Source organism: Colletes latitarsis, chromosome 13 (assembly GCF_051014445.1).
Source record: "Colletes latitarsis isolate SP2378_abdomen chromosome 13, iyColLati1, whole genome shotgun sequence".
Taxonomy (NCBI): domain Eukaryota; kingdom Metazoa; phylum Arthropoda; class Insecta; order Hymenoptera; family Colletidae; genus Colletes; species Colletes latitarsis.
This window is the reverse complement of record NC_135146.1, coordinates 11,126,306-11,149,727: the sequence shown is the minus strand read 5'-3', so window position 1 is coordinate 11,149,727 and position 23,422 is coordinate 11,126,306. Positions and strand designations below refer to the sequence as shown.

At 34.5% G+C, this 23,422-nt stretch overlaps 1 protein-coding gene across 1 annotated transcript; it reads left to right on the top strand.

Annotated features, from left to right (window-relative positions):
• The first annotated feature begins 2,130 nt into the window (after positions 1 to 2,130).
• On the top strand, positions 2,131 to 20,778 carry LOC143349379 (uncharacterized). The gene is made up of 3 exons (XM_076780586.1): positions 2,131 to 2,753; positions 5,658 to 6,058; positions 20,594 to 20,778. Exons 1-2 carry the CDS (start codon positions 2,131 to 2,133, stop codon positions 6,049 to 6,051), a joined length of 1,017 nt encoding a protein of 338 aa, XP_076636701.1. The 3' UTR covers positions 6,052 to 6,058; positions 20,594 to 20,778.
• The last annotated feature ends 2,644 nt before the right edge of the window (positions 20,779 to 23,422 follow it).

Sequence of the window (23,422 nt, the reverse complement as noted above, 5' to 3'; positions counted from 1 at the left end):
GACCCACTTGATCCACAAATCCGCCATTGCAGATATACATGCAAGAGATTGTTAAAGACTACGAAAAATGAACAATGTATAAAATATACTCCTGCATTATTTTCTATGCAATTATACTTCTTTTTAAAAAGTGTGCACCCTTCATCAAATAAATAAAATCGAAATAAATCGTACGATTCTAATTTTCCTGAGGAATCGACCCACTGATCCACAAATCCGCCATTGCAGATATGTACGCAAAAGATTGTTAAAACCTACGTAAAAGTAACAATGTATTATATATACTCCTGCACAAGTTTCTATGCAATTGTGCTCCTTTTTAAAGAGTGTATACTCTTCATCAAATAAATAAAATTGAAATAAATCGTACGATTTTAATTTTCCCATTGATCCACAAATCCGCCATTGCAGATATACACGCAAAATATTGTTAAAGACTACGAAAAAAGAACAATGTATAAAATATACTCCTGCATTATTTTCTATGCAATTATGCTTCTTTTTAAAAGGTGCGTACCCTTCATCAAATAAATAAAATCGTACGATTTTAATTTTCCCGAGGAATCGAGCCACTGATCCACAAATCCGCCCTCGCAAATTCCCGTAGCTTTCCTATTATGTGTCCCCGTGGATTGTTTCGCTCTCGAAATAACAGGGGACCGGTAGTCGAGGATCAACGCGTCGCGTACGCTCGCGCGCGCCTAGTTTCCCTCGATAAACGCACGCGCTGCGGCGCAGTCGCAGGGCTCACGTACACATGCGCGGGTCCACGCAACTGGCACACGCGCTCCCCCCCTCGCGGCATATGGCGTGCACGGTCCCCCTTTTCAGTTCCGGGGGAGAAGAAACGAGGGGGCTGCGGCGCGTGCTCAAAATCCCCACCACTTCTTGCTCTTCGCACAACACGCGTCGCCCTGTCTCCTTCTCGCTCTATCTGCCCCGTTCTTTCCGTCGCTCGTAGATCCTAATTCCCCGCCGCCCCTCCGGGGCTTCGTCCCCCCCCCGTCCCGCTCCGTGGTGCGGCAAAATGCTGAAACCTAACCCATCTATCGGATGTCCGCGCTCATTCTCAACGCGGACGCCATGCGGTGCGTAGCACGGAGGTCTGATCAGAAACGGGACCCGATGCTGACGCCGGAAACTGCTCTGTGAAAAAGTGACCGTCGCCGTCAGGAAACACGCGCGGGAAAGTGAAAACTTGGATACGAATCTAGGACCAGTTCGAGTGCACTGAGACCCTTTCCACCCCCCTTCCTTCCTGGTCACTTTGTGGTTCGGACCCAAACATCATGCAAACCGCGACGAGCTGGCTTCGATGGAGGCAATACTACTCCGATCGGTAGCGAACGCCGTGAAAAGAGTCCCTCGAATGGAGGTACGTCGGTGATAATAATGTAAACTCTCGAATAACGAACGTTCGATCGTTTGGTGCTCGATTATTCCGACCCCGTGCCTTGTATATTTAATCTCAGTGCCTTTATACTATTTACGATAAGTGATAACGCATGGACGCTGCTTCCCATTGCTATGTCCACGTTCAACTGGTGCTACAGTCCGTTAAACTATATCGTGATAAAACGGAAGATTGGAACGTAAATCGGGAAAAATTGCGGAGAATAATTTTCAAGGAGTCGACGACCGTCGGGGAGAAGAATAGACGGTGACCTCACTGCTTTACTTAAGTCGTTGCGACCGGCAGCGAGACAATTGGATCTTGGTTCAGGTCATCAGCTTTGTCATTTGGTAGAGAAAGAAACGCTGGACCATTCGAGCCATCCACAAGGTCTCAAAGTCTTCGAGAATACTTAATGAAACAATTACGATCGAAGAATTTTGATAAATAAATCTGCGTGGCAAAATATTCTGACCCAGATCCAAACGTCAAATCGAAGAGCCTAACCGTCTGTGTCGATAATCATCTTGGTGTTCGAGGGGAGAGCGCGTTTTATTTATAAGTCCATCAATTAGACTCGTCCTCGAAAGGCATTAGAGTCGATAAGCAACTCATCGACTTGGCTATTCTCACGACATAAGTTCTCTCTGCAGTCGCGGGCGATTCGAGAATATCGAGACCGATGAGAACGAACCCCGCGATTTTTCATCCCGCCGACTCGTTCGCAACGCCTTACGATGACGACTATGGGTGTCACGGTGTTCTGCAACAGAGTGCAAATAAACGGTAACGAGCAGGAGCAGTTGATGCTGCTGAGGACCCTCCAGGACAACGAGAGCAACATAATTGGCAACCAGCCCCACCTGATAGTCCCCAAGAACAACGGAAACATGAACTCGACGACCGTGTTGCCTCCCTACGACCCCTCCAGATTGAAGAAACACGGGAAAAACGGCCAACCACCGCCGGTGGCGGTCGCGAGAAGGAACGCCCGCGAAAGGAACCGCGTGAAGCAAGTGAACAACGGATTTGCAACTTTGAGGCAACACATCCCGAGCCACATCGCCGCGGGATACGGGGACAGGGGCAAGAAACTGTCCAAAGTGGAGACTTTACGCATGGCCGTCGAGTACATCAGAGGACTTCAAAGGCTACTCGCCGAGGCTGACGGGCTGGAATACGACGCCAACATAGGTGTTGCACAGTGCATGCCATCGCCCACCAGCAGCGTCGTCTCTTCCAGCCACAACGGATCCGGCGAGAGGCTCATTCTCGAAGACGATGTCCTTGCTGGCGAAGACGACGACAACGAACAGCTGGAAGAAGACGAAGATAATGGCAAACAAAAACCCACGTCCAGGTAAATATATTTAAACGATGGTCTACATTATTACACTCACTTGTGGCTGCTTGGCGACTGAGTTCATTTTTTAACACTGCTTTGAATGAACCTTGATACTTGTACGTTCCTTGAGCAATGTTGACATTGAAAATACTAGAAGATAACAAAAGCCACGTCCAGGTAAATATATTTAAACAATTCCTCTTACTTGTGGCTAAATTCATTTTTCAACACTGTGCTTTGAATGAACCTTGATACTTGTACGTTTCTCGAGCAATGTTGACATTGAAAATACTAGAAGATAACAAAAGCCACGTCCAGATAAATATATTTAAACGATTCCACTTACTTGTGGCTGCTTGGCAACTAAATTCACTTTTTTAACACTGTGCCTTGAATGAACCTTGATACTTGTACGTTTCTTGAGCAATGTTGACATTGAAAAGCCACGTCCAGGTAAATATATTTAAACAATTCCTCTTACTTCTGGCTGCTTGGCGACTAAATTCGTTTCTTAACACTGTGCTTTGAATGAACCTTGATACTTGTACGTTTCTTGAGCAATGTTGACATTGAAAAGCCACGTCCAGATAAATATATTTAAACAATTCCTCTTACTTGTGGCTGCTTGGCAACTAAATTCACTTTTTTAACACTGCTTTGAATGAACCTTGATACTTGTACGTTTCTTGAGCAATGTTGACATTGAAAATACTAGAAGATAACAAAAGCCACGTCCAGGTAAATATATTTAAACAATTCCTCTTACTGGTGGCTGCTTGGCGACTAAATTCGTTTCTTAACACTGTGTTTTGAATGAACCTTGATACTTGTACGTTTCTTGAGCAATGTTGACATTGAAAATACTAGAATATAACAAAAGCCACGTCCAGGTAAAAATATTTAAACGATTCCACTTACTTCTGGCTGCTTGGCGACTGAATTCATTTTTTAACACTGTGCTTTGAATGAACCTTGATACTTGTACGTTTCTTGAGCAATGTTGACATTGAACATACTAGAAGATAACAAGCATAATTTGAAGAGATTATACCAACATCAAAAGCCACGTCCAGGTAAATATATTTAAACAATTCTTCTTACTTGTGACTGCTTGGAGACTAAATTCATTTTTTAACACTGTGCTTTGAATGAACCTTGATACTTGTACGTTTCTTGAGCAATGTTGACATTGAAAAGCCACGTCCAGATAAATATATTTAAACAATTCCACTTACTTCTGGCTGCTTGGCGACTGAATTCGTTTTTTAACACTGCTTTGAATGAACCTTGATACTTGTACGTTTCTTGAGCAATGTTGACATTGAAAATACTAGAAGATAACAAGCATAATTTGAAGAGATTATACCAACATCAAAAGCCACGTCCAAGTAAATATATTTAAACAATTCCTCTTACTTGTGGCTAAATTCATTTTTCAACCCTGTGCTTTAAATGAACCTTGATACTTGTACGTTTCTTGAGCAATGTTGACATTGAAAAGCCACGTCCAGATAAATATATTTAAACAATTCCTCTTACTTCTGGCTGCTTGGCGACTAAATTCATTTTTTAACACTGCTTTGAATGAACCTTGATACTTGTACGTTTCTTGAGCAATGTTGACATTGAAAATACTAGAAGATAACAAAAGCCACGTCCAGGTAAAAATAATTAAACGATTCCTCTTACTTGTGGCTGCTTGGCGACTGAATTCATTTTTTAACACTGCTTTGAATGAACCTTGATACTTGTACGTTTCTTGAGCAATGTTGACATTGAAAATACTAGAAGATAACAAGCATAATTTGAAGAGATTATACCTACATCAAAAGCCACGTCCAGGTAAATATATTTAAACGATTCCTCTTACTTGTGGCTGCTTGGCAACTAAATTCACTTTTTTAACACTGTGCTTTGAATGAACCTTGATACTTGTACGTTTCTTGAGCAATGTTGACATTGAAAAGCCACGTCCAGATAAATATATTTAAATAATTCCGCTTACATCTGGCTGCTTGGCAACTAAATTCACTTTTTTAACACTGTGCTTTGAATGAACCTTGATACTTGTACGTTTCTTGAGCAATGTTGACATTGAAAAGCCACGTCCAGATAAATATATTTAAACAATTCCTCTTACTTCTGGCTGCTTGGCGACTAAATTCACTTTTTTAACACTGTGCTTTGAATGAACCTTGATACTTGTACGTTTCTTGAGCAATGTTGACATTGAAAATACTAGAAGATAACAAAAGCCACGTCCAGGTAAATATATTTAAACGATTCCTCTTACTTGTGGCTGCTTGGCGACTAAATTCGTTTTTTAACACTGCTTTGAATGAACCTTGATACTTGTACGTTTCTTGAGCAATGTTGACATTGAAAAGCCACGTCCAGGTAAATATATTTAAACGATGGTCTACATTATTACACTTACTTGTGACTGCTTGGCGACTGAGTTCATTTTTTAACACTGCTTTGAATGAACCTTGATACTTGTACGTTTCTTGAGCAATGTTGACATTGAAAAGCCACGTCCAGATAAATATATTTAAATAATTCCTCTTACTTCTGGCTGCTTGGCGACTAAATTCATTTTTTAACACTGCTTTGAATGAACCTTGATACTTGTACGTTTCTTGAGCAATGTTGACATTGAAAATACTAGAAGATAACAAGCATAATGTGAAGAGATTATACCTACATCAAAATGGTGCTAGACTCTGAGACATCTCAGCATCTGAACTCGTATTTTTCCCTCAATAACCTGGGTCAAAATGGCGTTGCAGTATTTTGGTATTTTCGTACAGAAAACTTCTGGTCACCTGAAATGAAAGAAAAGCTAGTTAGTGATATGGTTGTCGACGATTAGAATTTGTATGGGATCTAATGATTGTTGATTTGATGACGATGTTGCAGATTATCGCCGCATCGAACCGCGGTTGCATCCCCGCGGGATTATTATTCGTCCTCGGTGGGGGACGAAGAGAACCTGGAGCCCAGGACTCTGTCAGGGGCGCAGAATTTCTCCAGGCTGTCCCCTAACTCGATAGCCTCTCCACCCTCGGAGTATTACGGGCAGAACGAGGAGAACCTCGAGCCCCAAACTCTGTCGCCGTACAGTGGCGCCGGGGACAGCGAAGAGGGTGCAGCCACCGTTTACGCAACGAGTCCGGAAACTTTTTCCGGGGCGCTCTATTATAAACAGGAGATCACTGAATCCGGTGAATTCATGGACGTCGTCAGCTGGTGGGAACAGGAGCAGGGTAGGATGGTCCATCAGCAGCACGCCCAACGCCTCACACACGTGTAATAGAAAGGTTAGATCCTTTTTCCATTTCACCTAAAACGCTGAGAATTGCAATCGGAGACAGCTTGAATTTTTTATATTTTTAACGTCAGATTTACGGGAACACGTCGATTTGATGCGTTCAGATTCTAAACCTGATGTTACGGAACTCGTAAATATTATTTTTTATGTTGAATTTAGTTGGTGTGATGATACGAATGTATAAGGTGTGTTCAAAAAGTAACAGAATTTTTCTAATTTTTTAAAACAGGCGACTTGCATTTTGAAGCATTAAAATTCTCCAATCAGTTCAGGAGTTATGATTTTTTATATGTACGCATGAAATTTCAGGGAAATATTTATGGTCAAGCATTGTATTTTCAATTAGGAATTTTTTTCTTGAAAGTGCGTAGGATTTCAGGGGTATATGTATTCACGAAAAGTGACTGTAATTGACCCCCAGAACTGGAAATAATTTTTTTTAAACGGTTAGAAATTTTTTAATTTCGTCGAAATATTTGTACATCTTTCTGAATTTTTTTCTTGAAATTACGTAGGATTTCCAGGGTATGTCTATTCACCAAAAATGATTGTAATTGACCCATGCAACTAACAATAATTATTTTAGAACGATTTGAAAATTTTTAATTTTGTTAAAAAATATCGTACTCGAATTTTTTTCTCGAAAGTGGTTAGGATTTCGAGGGTATGACTATTCATCAAAAGTTATTGTAATAGACCCTCCTAGCTAACAATAATTTTTTTAGACAGATTCCAAAATTTTTTTTTTTCTTCGAAAAATTTAGGCACCTACCCCCTATCGATTTTCCTTAAAAATTCGTTTTTGATTTTTAGTAATTTTGTTTGACCCCCTATAGAAAAGTTGTTTAATACTTTTTTGTAGGTACCCATGAACTCTACTTCACAAAAAAGTTTCATTGAAATATATTCACTATTGTAGGAGTTATGGCTGTTTGAAAATTGGACCATTTTTATTGGGTTTTTCACATTTTCCGGGGTCAAAGATCAACTTTTCCAATATTTTTACGACTTCTACGTATTCTTCACTAAAATACGCGTCGTTTGCTTTTTTAAACATTAAAATTCGTCAATTCGTTCAAAAGTTATGGCATTTTAAAGATTTGCATGAAATTTCAGCGAATCATTTTGGGTCAGGCATTAGAGTTTCGGTAAAGAATTTTTTCCTCGAAAATGCGTAGGATTTCGGGAGTATGTCTAATGACCAAAAATGGTTGTAATTGACCCTCGCAACTAAAAATAATTTTTTTAGAACGATTCAAAAATTTTTAATTTTGTCGAAAAATTTGTCCACCTATCTGAATTTTTTTCTTGAGAGTGGTTAAGATTTCGGGGTTATGTCTATTGACCAAAAATTATTGCTATAGGCTGCCCTAATTAAAAATAATTTCTTTAGACAGATTTCAAAATTTTTTTTTCGTCGAAAAATTTAAGCACCTACCCCCTATTGATTTTTCTAAAAAATTCGTTTTTCATTTTTAATAAATTTGTTTGATGCGCTAGGAAAAAGTTGTCTAATACTATTTTGTAGGTACCCATGAGCTCTACTTCAGAAAAAAGTTTCATTAAAATATATTCACTATTGTAGGAGTTATGGCTGTTTGAAAATTGGACCACTTTTATGGAGTTTTTCTCACTTTACGTAGTGAAGGGCCAACTTTTCGAATATTTTTAGAATTTCTACATATTCTTCACTAAAATACGCGCTGATTGCTTTTTTGAAAATCAAAATCCTTCAATCCGTTCAGGAGTTATGACGTTTTAAACACATGCATGAAATTTCAAAATACCATTTTGGGTCAGGCATTCTAGTTTCAGTAAAGAATTTTTTTCTCGAAAATGCATAAAATTTCGGGGGTACATGTATTGACCAAAAATGATCCCAATTAACCCTCGCCACCAAAAATAATTTTTCCAGAATAATATGAAACTTTTCTTTTTCGTCGAAAAATTTAGGCACCTACCCTCTGTCGATTTTTCTTAAAACTTCCTTTTTCATTTTTAGTAATTTTGTTTGACGCCCTACAGAAAAGTTGTCTAATACTTTTTTGTAGGTACCCATGAGCTCTACTTCACAAAAAAGTTTCATTGAAATATATTCACTATTGTAGGAGTTATGGTCGTTTGAAAATTGAACCACTTTTATGGGGGTTTTCTCACATTACGGGGTGAATGGCCAACTTTTCGAATATTTTTAGAATTTCTACATATTCTCCACTAAAATACGCGTCGTTTGCTTTTTTAAACATTAAAATCCTTCAATCCGTTCAGAAGTTATGACGTTTTAAACACATGCATGAAATTTCAAAATACCATTTTGGGTCAGGCATTCTAGTTTCAGTAAAGAATTTTTTTCTCCAAAATGCGTAAGATTTCGAGGGTACATGTATTGACCAAAAATGATCCCAAATAACCCCCGCAACCAATAATAATTTTTCCAGAATGATTTGAATATTTTTTCATAAAAATTAGAGACATTACTTTCTGAATATACTTCGTACACTCAAATTAAACGAAAAACTGCATGTTAATTACAATAAAAACATGTCCAACGACTGTCCGTGAACCCAGTCTTAATAATTTTTAGAGCTAAATAAACATTATATATATTAATCCAAATTCCATATATTACAAACCATGTGAATCATGCCAACAAGAATAATAAGAGACAATCAATTATCAATAACACTTTGGTTACTAATGAAATTACTTCACTTAATATAATTACGCCGCACGGATTATACATTCATTTCCTATAATAATTAATAATAATTAATAATAATTCTATCGAAGGAAACAAAAATTCCCCAGAAATGGCGTCACCTTAGTCGTGAAAATGAACTTTTTTGGAGTGTCGTAAGTGGTTCCAAGCCGACGGCGATGTCGCTCGGAGTGGCGCACGTGACAACTACTCCGAGGAAGCGTCGCCAAGTGGAAACTCGTGTTCGCCGTTTCCTCTCGAACACGTGCTCGAGCGTCGACGCACCCGAAAATAAACTTTACGCGTTGTAACCACTTTGCGAAGTGCGTGCCGACGTGACACTTGGGTGCATCCTCTGTGCACTTACGGAACAAGTACCCCGAGGCGACGACAAAAACGCGTTATTTGGGAACAGACCTGCAAATAAATGCAACCAAAGTCAATAGAAAATAGACTGTCGACGTTTATGTATTAATTTTAATAAACTACACAATGGACTTAACCCCTTGGCGTGCAATGGCGGGACTCGTTTGGAGTCAAGGTGATAAAATCAATATATTTTTATATTTGCTAGGTATTGTCTGTTATTTTTCGTGGCCATTTCTTGTAGGAACAAATTCAAATGAAATTAAATGATATTAAATGGTACTTCAAGGGGTTAATATATAAAAAATACTTGAAGATAGTATATTATATTTGGGGGTTGAGACAACCCTCTACAGAGCTCCCATTTAATTGATTCTAAAAATATAGAATGAAGGTTTTCAGTCTGATAATAAAAGCATAATATTCGAATCCTATAAAACTATCTTGAAAAGTGTGTTTCCATTTTCTTAAAGTTCTGAGGATCTGAGAAAATAAATAGCAATTATCATTTTACGTTTAATTCGTTGCACGTTGAAAGATACTATATTATATTTGGGGGTTGAGACAACCCTCTACAGAGCTCCCCATTTAATTGATTCTAAAAATATAGAATGAAGGTTTTCAGTCTGATAGTAAAAGCATAATATTCGAATCCTATAAAACTATCTTGAAAAGTGTGTTTCCATTTTCTTAAACAACAAGTACCCCGAGGCGACGACAAAACGCGTTATTGGGTAGAATTTGGGAACAGACCTGCAAATAAATGCAACCAAAGTCAATAGAAAATAGACTGTCGACGTTTATGTATTAATTTTAATAAACTACACAATGGACTTAACCCCTTGGCGTGCAATGGCGGGACTCGTTTGGAGTCAAGATGATAAAATCAATATATTTTTATATTTACTAGGTATTGTCTGTTATTTTTCGTGGCCATTTCTTGTAGGAACAAATTCAAATGAAATTAAATGATATTAAATGGTACTTCAAGGGGTTAATATATAAAAAATACTTGAAGATAGTATATTATATTTGGGGGTTGAGACAACCCTCTACAGAGCTCCCATTTAATTGACTCTAAAAATATAAAATGAAGGTTTTCAGTCTGATAATAAAAGCATAATATTCGAATCCCATAAAACTATCTTAAAAAGTGTGGTTCCATTTTCTTAAAATTCTGAGGGCCTGAGAAAATAAATAGCAATTATCATTTTACGTTTAATTCGTTGCACGTTGAAAAATTGACGCTGACTGGGTATTTCTCTACCGATAAGATTAAAAACGAGTATAGTAATATATAAAAAATACTCGATAAGTGGTTTTGGATGGGAAACATGTGTCAGGGGAATTTCAAGTTCACGCTAGCCCGCACTATTTCTTCGTGCGTTTCGAAACATCAAAAGCGCGCGCCCACAAACGGAAGTGGTTCACCGTTTCGCCATATGTTAGGTATCCTCGAAATATCTCTTTTCCAGACCTTTCCCAATCTCCTTGGGCTTCCAATTGATCCGTTTCCTTCCGTATTACTCGTATTTCCCCTCGACCAGGGGCCATATTTTCTCAACTTTTGGGGAGAGACATTACCACGAATTTTAACTTTCGATAAATATTTCAGATTAATTTGTGTGTACTTCCAAACCGCTGCAAATAGATATTTCGATCTTTATTACCATCGTTTTATTATTACTAGGTTGATTAAAATTCTTTTGTGGAGGGAAGAAAGTTCTTATTAAGAGAATTAAATCTTGAAAATAATATATATTATTTTATTTGGTTACTTGATATTTGAAATAACCTTAGTTTGTTTGAATGGTCAAATAATTTTAACAGTGATTAAGTTACATAAAAGATAGTATTGTTTGACAATTTTATATGATCAAAAATATACTTATTTAGTGAATATTTTTGCATTCATCGGGAGTTGAGAAACAACTTGTCGCTTATTTTCCCCTGGTTTTCTATTTCAATCTCTAAAAATTAGAGAATCTATTCTAAAAATTATAGAAATTTTAGTAAAACCACGTTTCTATGTTTACTACTGTATTATACAGGGTGTTTGGCCACCCCAGCTAAAATTTTAATGAGGGATTTTAGAGGCCAAAATAAGTCGAAAATCAAGAATACCAATTTGTTGATAGAGGCTTCGTTAAAAAGTTATTAACATTTAAAATTCCGACCATATTGAATTTTTTTCATGAAAATGCGTAGGAATTCGAGGGTATGTCTATTGACCAAAAATTATTGTAATTGACCCCTGCAACTGAAAATAATTTTTTCAAAACGATTTGAAATTTTTTTTTTTTTTTCGAAAAATTTCACACCTTCTCGAATTTTTTTCTCGAAAGTGGGTAGGATTTCGGTGGTATGTGTAATGACCAAAAATAATTGTAATTAACCCCTGCAGCCAAAAGTATTTTTTTTAGAACGATTTGAAATTTTTTTTTTCGCCAATTTTAGGCACCTACCTACCCCCCGTCAATTTTTCATCAAAATTGGTATTTCATTTTTAGTAAATTTGTTTGACGTTGTATGGAAAATTTGTTTAATACTTTTTTATAGATACCCATGAGCTTTACTTCAGAAAAAAGTTTCATTGAAATATATTCACTATTGTAGGAGTTATGGTCGTTTCAAAATTGAACCATTTTTATGTGGTTTTTCTTATTTTACAGGGTCAAGGACCAACTTTTCCAATATTTTTAGAATTTTTAAATATTCTAGACTAAAATACGTGTTGATTGCTTTTTTGAAAATCAAAATCCTTCAATCCGTTCAGAAGTTATGACATTTTAAAGATTCGCATGAAATTTTCGAGCAGTATTTCTGGCCATAAATTACCTTTTCGATTAGGAATTTTTTTCTCGAAAATTCGTGGGATTTCGAGGGTATGTCTATTGACCAATAATGATTGTAATTGACCCCTGCAACTAGAAATAATTTTTTCAGAACGATTTGAATCTTTTTTTTTTACCGCAAAAATTTCGCACATTCTCGAATTTTTTTCTCGAAAACGCTTAGAATTTCGGGGATATATGTAATGATCGAAAATGATTGTAATCGACCCCTGAAACTAAAAATAATTTTTTTAAAATGATTGGAAATTTTTTAATTTCGTCGAAAAATTTAGGCACCTACCCCCTTGTCGATTTTTCTTAGGAATTCGTTTTTGATTTTTAATAAATTTATTTGACTCTTCACAGAAAAGTCTTCTAATACTCTTTTGTAGATACCCATGAGCTCTACTTCAAAAAAAAGTTTCATTGAAATATATTCACTATTATAGGAGTTATGGTCGTTTCAAAATTGAACCAATTTTGGGGGGATTTTTGTATTTTACGGAGTCAAGGAACAACTTTTTCAATATTGTCAGAATTTCTACATATTCTCCACTAAAATACGCGTTGTTTGCTTTTTCGAAAATGGAATTTCTTCAATCCGTTCAGAAGTTATGACGTTTTAAAGATTCGCATGAAATTTTCGAGCAATATTTCCGGCCATAAATTACCTTTTCGATTAGGAATTTTTTTCTCGAATATGCGTAGGAATTCGGGGGTATGTATGTTGACCAAAAATGATTGTAATTGACCTCTGCAACTAAAAATAATTTTTCCAGAACGATTTGAAATTTTTGAATTTAATTGTTAATAACTTTTTAACGAAGCCTCCATCAACAAATTGGTATTCTTGATTTTCGTCTTATTTTGGCCTCTAGAATCCCCCATTAGAATTTTTCGCAGGCGTTGTCGAACACCCTGTATACTTATTTACTGAATATTTAAACCTTGTTGATTAGTTTTCCATTTGACTCTCTGTACCCTAAAAATTATAGAAATTTTAATAAAAGCACGTTTCTATGTTTAGTACTACACTATATGCTATATACTTATTTTTTGAATATTTAAACATTGTTGATTAGCTTTCCATTTGACTCTCTGTACCCTAAAAATTCTAAAAATTTTAGTAAAGCACGTTTCTATGTTTAGTACTATACTTATTTACTGAACATTTAAACCTTGTTGATTAGCTTTCCATTTGACTCTCTGTACCCTAAAAATTCTAAAAATTTTAGTAAAAGCACGTTTCTATGTTTAGTACTACACTATATGCTATATACTTATTTTTTGAATATTTAAACATTGTTGATTAGCTTTCCATTTGACTCTCTGTACCCTAAAAATTCTAAAAATTTTAACAAAGCACGTTTCTATGTTTAGTACTATACTTATTCACTGAACATTTAAACCCTGTTAATTAGCTTTCCATTTGACTCTCTGTACCCTAAAAATTCTAAAAATTTTAACAAAGCACGTTTCTATGTTTAGTACTATACTTATTCACTGAACATTTAAACCTTGTCGATTAGTTTCCCATTTGATTCTCTGTACCCCAAAAATTACAGAAATTTTAACAAAGCACGTTTCTACGTTTAGTAAAGCGTTGATTATCGCGAAAGTGGGTGGCGAATATTAATTTTTCCCAAGGTCTAGAAACGTTGTAGGGGAAGTGGACGTTGACTGAGTGGCGGTGCAGAAATCAAAAAGAAAGCTCGCTGGTCGAGCAGACGTCGAGCCACAAATAGAAGTCAGTTTCCTTAGAAACGTACGCAACGCACGTGTCATGCAGTCGGTCAGATATAATATTTGATGCATGTGCGCGTATCGACATGCGACTCGGGTGACTCCGGGGCGACCATAAGGCGACAGCTTTCGTATTCTTAACATATGGGTGGCGAGCAAGCGATCATTAAGCTAAGAATGCGGGAAATAATTTTTAGACCCATATTCCCCAACACGAATGGAAAAATTCCCTCACTTTCCAGCTCTGAAACCTGCCAGTAAATGAAATAATTACTCCAGAAAATAAAACTAAACTAAACACACTTTTCAAAAATGCAATCTTTCTACTGTGACACAATTTATTATCACTGGAACTATCACAAGTGGTTAAAATGATTCCCAATTAATTAATTGTGAAAGATTTACTAGCTAAACTGAAGCAAAATCATTTTAACAACCATATATATACGAGTGTTGTGTGTTCTTGTTATTAGACAATTTATTTAATATTAGAAAATTTATTATAGTTTGTATAGACATTTATTTCCCATTGTAGTATAGATTTCTTCGTCTATCGTTTTAATTTGTAATCATTTTTATGCAAGGTTATGTTATATATTCAGTTTTCAAGACGATTTTACGTGTTTTGAAATTTGAATACGAACCGCCTAGTTGCGCGCGCATCGAACGAGTCGCGTATTTGAATTCTCGAGTTGCGCGCGCATTTCTCGTGGCAATTTAAAAAAATCGAGTAAATCAATGGATAAATTTTCAAAAATCCAGTCTAATAAATATGTTTACAATTTTCTAGCGTTAATGGGGCATCTACCTTTTGAAGAAATATATAATGCAATGAATATTAAACATGTATTCCTTCTCTTATAACAATCCACAGTTTTTTCAAATTTGAATTCAGCAAATTTCGTACTATTTTCATTAGAAATTATTAATGGATCATGCGTAGGATTTCGGGGGTTTGTATAATGACCAAAAATAATTGTAATTGACCCCTATAGCCAAAACTATTTTTTCCAAAACGATTTGAAATTTTTTTTCCCCCCGTCGAAAAATTTCACGTCTTCTCAAATTTTTTTCTCGAAAGTGGATAGGATTTCGAGGGTACGTGTAATGACCAAAAACGATCGTAATTGACCCCCGTAGCCAAAAATAATTTTTCCAAAAAGATTTGAAATTTTTTAATTTAATTGTTAATAACTTTTCAAGCAAGCCTCAGTCGATAAATTGGTATTCCTGATTTTCGTCTCTAAAATTCCCCATTAAAATTGTTCCCAAGGGTGGCCAAACACCTTGTATATCGTTTTTACGTCCTTTCTGCAACGACGCGTATAAAAAAACTGTGCAATTAACAAACACGCGAGAAAAGGGACTGTGCATTTGCAAGACAACGAATACTCGTGCATTAAGTAGTAGACCTTGAAATGTGTCGTTTCCAGATAATAAAAAAAAAAAAGCTAGTGAAAGAGGCACTCTGTAAGGACGTTGGTTTATCAGCAATAGGACGTGACTGGAAATCGTTTTAAATGCTTTAAAACGCTCAAGGACCGCGGAAGAGCAGTCCTTTCGGTCTGCAAGCATCTGGAAATCTTTTCCCGTATCGCTTAAAAAGTGTCGAAAACAAAGAAGCGCTGATGATTTATCCGGCAGAATTATTAATTTGTTCGTGAAACAATGCCAGCCAAAATAACAGATAGATTCACGGGGGGGAAAAGGTTTAATCTTCGGCTCCAAACCGTCGTCGAACGCAGTCGCATTGCCATGCTGGTAATGTTTATTGATAAGATAGCGAACATGCGGGTTACCAGCATGACAGTCTTCGAATTCTGTTTTTTCTCTCGTTGGAAGCAAGTCGAAGAAGTCTGGCTCGTTTCGCCAGGCAGAAATACAAAGAAACTTTATCGTGGAAATTCTCGTAGATCGGCGACAGAGGAACAAATCGATACTTTTTTGCGTTTCTCGTTCGAAGAAGTAATTTCATCGGGCAGCTTCCGGCTGCGGGAGAAAAACAATCGCGATTAAAAAGGGGGTTAAAGTTACAAAGGGGGGGGCAGGGAAGCCCCGAAAGAGGCACGATGGCCGCGCGGGCAAACGGGACGATATCAACGCGAGAGCCAAGAAAGGAATTTATTAAATTAATTTGCCGCGTCGACGCATCTCGTACATTTCGTAGATGACCTCACTTTATAATTGTCGAGAATTACTTGCTCGACCGTTCTCTCGGGCCCTCGCGAGACACTTTGCTCCCTAGGTTACACATTTTATTAAACACTTTCTTACTGGACACCCAGTATTACGAAATATCTCGAGAAACCATGAAAATAGAAAATATATTACGAATTAGTTATAATTTCATTTTCTATGAGGGAGTAAACAAACATTAATTTTCATTGCTTTATACAGGGTGTTCGACCACCCCCGCGAAAAATTTTAGAATATCAAGAATATCAATTTGTTGATGGAGGTTAAACAGTTATTAAGAATTAAATTCAAAAATTTCGAATCGTTCTGGATAAATTATTTTTTGTTGCAGGGGTTGGTTATAAGCATTTTTGGTGAATAGACTTATCCCTGAAATCCTACCCACTTTCGAGAAAAAAAATCGGGTAGGTGTTGAAATTTTTTGGCAGGAAAAAGAATTTTTCAAATCGGATTAGAAAAATTATTTTCGGTTGCAAGAGTCGATTGTAGTCATTTTTGGTCATTACATATACCCCCGAAATCCTACGCAATTTCGAGAAAAAAATTCCTTACCGAAACTACAATTGCCTGACCCAAAATGGTACCTTGAAATTTCATGCATATATTTAAAACGTCATAACTCCTGAACGAATTGACGAATTTTAATGTTTAAAAAAGCAAACGACGCGTATTTTAGTGAAGAATACGTAGAAATTGCAAAAATATTTGAAAAGTTGATCCTTGACCCTGTAAACTCAGAAAAACCCAATAAAAATGGTCCAATGTTCAAACAACCATAACTCCTACAATTGTGAATATATTTCAATGAAACTTTTTTCTGAAGTAGAACTCATGGATAACTACAGAAAAATATTAGATAATTTTTCTGTAGGGCGTCAAACAAAATTACTAAAAATGAAAAACGAATTTTTAAGGAAAATCGACAGGGGGTAGGTGTCTAAATTTTTAATTAAGTCAGAAAAAATTATTTCTAGCTAGGGGGATCAATGACAATCATTTTTGGTGAATAGACTTATCCCTGAAATCCTACCCACTTTCGAGAAAAAAAATCGGGTAGGTGTTGAAATTTTTTGGCAGGAAAAAGAATTTTTCAAATCGGATTAGAAAAATTATTTTCCGTTGCAAAAGTCGATTCTAGTCATTTTTGGTCATTACATATACCCCCGAAATCCTACGCAATTTCGAGAAAAAAATTCCTTACCGAAACTACAATTGCCTGACCCAAAATGGTACCTTGAAATTTCATGCATATCTTTAAAACGTCATAACTCCTGAACGGATTGAAGGATTTTAATGTTTAAAAAAGCAATCAACGAGTATTTTAGTGTAGAATATGTAGAAATTGCAAAAATATTCGAAAAATTGATCCTTGACTCCGCAAAATGAGAAAAACCCCATAAAAATGGTCCAATTTTCAAACAACCATAACTCCTACAATTGTGAATATATTTCAATGAAACTTTTTTCTGAGGTAGAGCTCATGGGTACCTATAAAAAAGTATTAGAAGACTTTTTTGTGAAGAGTCAAATAAATGTATTAAAAATCAAAAACGAATTTTTAAAAAAAATCGACAGGGGGTAGGTGCTTGAATTTTTCGACAAAAATAAAAATTTCAAATCGTTCTAAAAAAAATATTTTTGGCTATAGGGGTCAATTACAATTATTCTTGGTCATTACACATACCCCCGAAATTTTACCTATTTTCGAGAAAAAAATTCAGATCCGATGTAACTTTAAACGTTAATAACTTTTTAACGAAGCCTCCATCAAAAAATTAATATTCTTGATTTTCGTCTTATTTTGGCCTCTATAATTTATACGATTTAAATATCCCGTTATTAATGACGAAACGCAGTGATTTGTCGAACGTTATTTACAAAACTGTTTAATTAATATTTATTTTATTCCAAGTATAATTCACGATAAGATAAGATAATTATTTCCGAATCGAAATCGCGCAAAAACGAAAAATTTACATCGATCGAGGTAAAAAGTTCCCTTTTGTTGGGGGAATATCCGTTTTTCGCGAATATCGATAGCTTTCCCACGATCTTCGTGACAGGGTCTGAAAGATTCCGTTTCCGTGCTTAATTCTCGCTGATCCAGGGAAATAAGGATCTTCTCGAGGAAGTACAATGGCCAGGTGGGGCACAATGTCCCAACGTCATACAGAACCCCTCTTTCTTGCTGAATCTATGCTGAAAATTGTCTGGATAGTCAAGGGAAAGTGTTTTTCACAAATAAATCACAAAGAGAATTTTAGGGGCGAAGTGACGGTTTCTTGAAAAAAAATATCTGTTAACTGTATCAATGTTTCGTTAGTTTTTGTTCGATACCAAATATTGGGGTGCTTTGGAAGACTTTAATTTGGGAATTCTGTGTTTTTTAAGGGGTGAAATCAACCCTTCAATGTCTCGAGAATGGCAAGAAATATTGAAAAAGAATTTTAATAAAAGCTACGTGTTTTTTTAGTGTTAATTTAATATTTTTTAAGGGGTGAAATCAACCCTCGAATGCCTCGAGAGCAGCAAGAAATATTGAAAAGGAGTTTTAATAAAAATTACGTATTTTTAAAATGTTAATTCAATGTTTTTTAAGGGGTGAAATCAACCCTTCAATGTCTCGAGAATGGCAAGAAATATTGAAAAAGAATTTTAATAAAGATTACGTGTTTTTTTAATGATTCACGAGATTGAAAATATTTCTGAAAAATCGATAAAATGTGAATCTGAAATGAGATTGAAATTTAGTGTAATCTAACCCTAGTATATAACCATAATTTAAATATTGTATAATCCTTATAAATGTTTCGAGAATACTAAGAATATTGAAAAAGAGTTTTAATAAAGATTACGTGTTTTTTAAATGTTGATTCAATATTTTTTAAGGGGTGAAATCAACCCTCGAATGCCTCGAGAACAGCAAGAAATATTGAAAAAGAGTTTTAATAAATATTACGTGTTTTTTTAGTATTAATTCAATATTTTTTAAGGGGTGAAATCAACCCTTGAATGCCTCGAGAACAGCAAGAAATATTGAAAAAGAATTATAATAAAAATTACGTGTTTTTTTAATGATTCACGAGATTGAAAATATTTCTGAAAAATCGATAAAATATAAATCTAAAATAAGATTGAAATTTAGTGTAACATACCCCCCAGTGTATAACCATAATTTAAATATTTTATGATCCTTATAAATGTTTCGAGAACACTAAAAAACATTGAAAAATAGTTTTAATAAAGATTACGTGTTTTTTAAATGTTGATTCACTATTTTTTAAAGAGTGAAATCAACCCTTGAATGTCTCGAGAACAGCAACAAAAGTTGAAAAGGAGTTTTAATAAATATTACGTGTTTTCTAATATTAATTCAATGTTTTTTAAGGGGTGAAATCAACCCTCGAATGTCTCGAGGACAGCAAGAAATATTGAAAAAGAATTATAATAAAAATTACGTAATTTTTTAATGATTCACGAGATTGAAAATATTTCTAAAAAATCGATGAAATATAAATCTAAAATAAGATTAAAATTTAGTGTAACATACCCCCCAGTATAAAACCATAATTTAAACATTGATTCTTATAAATGTTTTGAGAATATTAAGAAATATTGAAAAAGAATTTTAATAAAGATTACGTATTTTTTAAACGTTAACTCACTATTTTTTAAGGGGTGAAATCAACCCTCGAATGCCTCGAGAACAGTAAGAAATATTGAAAAAGAATTTTAATAAAAATTATGTATTTTTTAAATGTTAACTCACTATTTTTTAAGGGGTGAAATCAACCCTCGAATGCCTCGAGAACAGCAAGAAATATTGAAAAAGAGTTTTAATAAAAGCTACGTGTTTTTTTAGTATTAATTCAATATTTTTTAAGGGGTGAAATCAACCCTTGAATGCTTCGAGACCAGCAAGAAATATTGAAAAAGAAGTATAATAAAAATTACGTGTTTTTTTAATGATTCACGAGATTGAAAATATTTCTAAAAAATCGATGAAATATAAATCTAAAATAAGATTAAAATTTAGTGTAACATACCCTCCAGTATAAAACCATAATTTAAACATTGATTCTTATAAATGTTTTGAGAATATTAAGAAATATTGAAAAAGAATTTTAATAAAGATTACGTATTTTTTAAATGTTAACTCACAATTTTTGAAGGGGTGAAATCAACCCTCGAATGCCTCGAGAACAGTAAGAAATATTGAAAAAGAATTTTAATAAAAATTATGTATTTTTTAAATGTTAACTCACTATTTTTTAAGGGGTGAAATCAACCCTCGAATGCCTCGAGAACACTAAGAAACATTAAAAAAGAGTTTTAATAAAGATTACGTATTTTTTAAACATTAACTCACAATTTTTTAAGGGGTGAAATCAACCCTCGAATGCCTCGAGACCAGCAAGAAATATTGAAAAAGAATTATAATAAAAATTACGTGTTTTTTTAATGATTCACGAGATTGAAAATATTTCTGAAATATCGATAAAATATAAATCTAAAATAAGATTAAAATCTAATGTAACATACCTCCAGCATAAAACCATAATTTAAATATTCTATGATCCTCATAAATAATTACAGATACCTATATAATTACAAATACTTAATAATAAAAAAAAAAAACACTAATAAAATTGTGGAACGATCTAAATTCGTTTGTTCTTTGTTACAGGATATGGTATCGATTGCTCGAGTACGAAAATTGATGCAGCGATCTCACGAAACTCACGAATGAAATTTCAGTCGAGCCTGAGTAGCAAGAATATTCGTTAAAGCAGCAGGATATCGACAAACTGTACTTATCGCCCAAAGTACTTCCTCGTAGACAGCACTGCCTATGACGTCTTTCCGCCTCGGTTTTGTTTACTCGATGCGTTCATTCACTTCCTGAAATCTGAATAAGTGATGTTTAAAATCGACAGAAGAGACGAAATCGAATTATTCGTCTTCCTCGTCGAAGCTGGCGTTGAACGTAACATTAACTGTAAGCGAGCAATAAATTAATAAGAAAAGGTGATAGAAGCTCACGTTCAAAATGTAGAATCGTTAGAGGTGTGTGGGATAATGTCGAAAACCTGACGATCGGTTTGAGTCTGGAATTTTTACAGACACAGAAAAAATTACTTCTTATTTGATGGTGTTTTTTTAAAAATTCTAATTTCAAATGTGTAATATTGAAAAATGAGTTACTGAAAGAACTATGTAATTTCTTTCGAAGACTTCGAGCGTGATTTGAAGATTCTGCCAACCTGAAAACACAGAAAAAATTACTTCTCATTAGTGTTTTTTTTAAATTCTAATTTCAAATGTGTAATATTAAAAAATGAGTTACTGAAAGAACGATGTAATTCTTTTCGATGATTTCGAGCGTAATTTGAAGATTCTGCCAACCTGAAAACACAGAAAAAATTACTTCTTTTTTGATGGTGTTTTTTTTAAATTCTAATTTCAAATGTGTAATATTAAAAAATGAGTTACTGAATGATCGATGTAATTTCTTTCGAAGACTTCGAGCGTGATATTGAAGATTCTGCCAACCTGAAAACAGAAAAAATTATTTCTCGTTTGTTAGTGTTTTTTAAAAATACTAATTTCAAGTAAATACTTAATATTAAAAAATGAGTTAATGAAAGAACGATGTAATTTCTGTCGAAGACTTCGAGCATGAAATTGAAGATTCTGCCAACCTGAAAACACAGAAAAAATTACTTCTCATTTGCTAGTGTTTTTTTAAAATTCTAATTTCAAATGTGTAATATTAAAAAATGAGTTACTGAAAGAACGATGTAATTTCTGTCGATGATTTCGAGCGTGATTTTAAAGATTCTGCCAACTTGAAAACAGAAAAAATTACTTCTTATTTGATGGTGTTCTTTTAAAATTCTAATTTCAAATGTGTAATATTAAAAAATGAGTTACTGAAAGAACGATGTAATTCTTTTCGATGATTTCGAGCGTGATTTTAAAGATTCTGCCAACTTGAAAACAGAAAAAATTACTTCTTATTTGATGGTGTTTTTTAAAAAGTCTAATTTCAAATGTGTAATATTAAAAAATGAGTTACTGAAAGAACGATGCAATTTCTTTCGAAGACTTCGAGGGTGATATTGAAGATTCTGCCAACCTGAAAACACAGAAAAAATTACTTCTCATTAGTGTTTTTTTTTAAATTCTAATTTCAAATGTGTAATATTGAAAAATGAGTTACTGAAAGATCGATGTAATTCTTTTCGAAGATTTCGAGCTTGATTGAAGATTCTGCCAACCTGAAAACACAGAAAAAATTACTTCTCATTAGTGTTTTTTTAAAATTCTAATTTCAAGTAAATGTATAATATTAAAAAATGAGTTACTGAAAGATCGATGTAATTTCTGTCGAAGACTTCGAACATGAAATTGAAGATTCTACCAACCTAAAAACACAGAAAAAATTACTTCTCGTTTGTTAGTGTTTTTTTAAAATTCTAATTTCAAGTAAATGTATAATATTAAAAAATGAGTTACTGAATGAGCGATGTAAATTTCCTTCGAAGACTTCGAGCGTGATTTTAAAGATTCTGCCAACCTGAAAACACAGAAAATATTACTTCTCATTGGCTAGTGTTTTTTTAAAATTCTAATTTCAAATGTGTAATATTAAAAAATGAGTTACTGAAAGAACGATGTAATTTCTGTCGATGATTTCGAGCGTGATTTTAAAGATTCTGCCAACTTGAAAACAGAAAAAATTACTTCTCATTTGCTAGTGTTTTTTTAAAATTCTAATTTCAAATGTGTAATATTGAAAAATGACTTACTGAAAGAACGATGTAATTTCTTTCGAAGACTTCGAGCGTGATATTGAAGATTCTGCCAACCTGAAAACGCAGAAAAAATTACTTCTCATTTGCTAGTGTTTTTTTAAAATTCTAATTTTAAATGTGTAATATTGAAAAATGACTTACTGAAAGAACTATGTAATTCTTTTCGAAGACTTCGAGCGTGATTTGAAAGATTCTGCCAACCTAAAAATAAGAAAACTAATTAGTTAAATATGTAACTATCTTAATTTGTTAACTTTCTATTATTATTATGTAATAGAATGGTTCACTGTCCCGTCTCGAACCATTTTCAGGGTGTTCCCACGCACCCCTAATGCATCATCCCTGTATAAATATTCTACAAAGTGTGTGAAGGGCAATACAAAGATTCGAACGAGATTCGAAGAGATGAAAGGATGCGTACGTAGAAAAGTGCCTTAACTAAAATTATGTCGAGCCTCGTGAAACGATAAAACTATTTTTTCTACTTGATATTTCGCGACTATCGATGAGACTTTGCTATTTATATCCACGATGTCGTCCATTAAGCTACTGTGGTTGCTTTGGCAAAAATAGTTTCTGGTGCCAAGAAGTGATCTTCGCGATTAGAACGTTGAGAATTTAGTTTATTGTACAAATGTCTGGGTTTTCGTTCGTTCAGTATTAGGAGTACCGTAACAAGAAACGAATTACTTAAATAA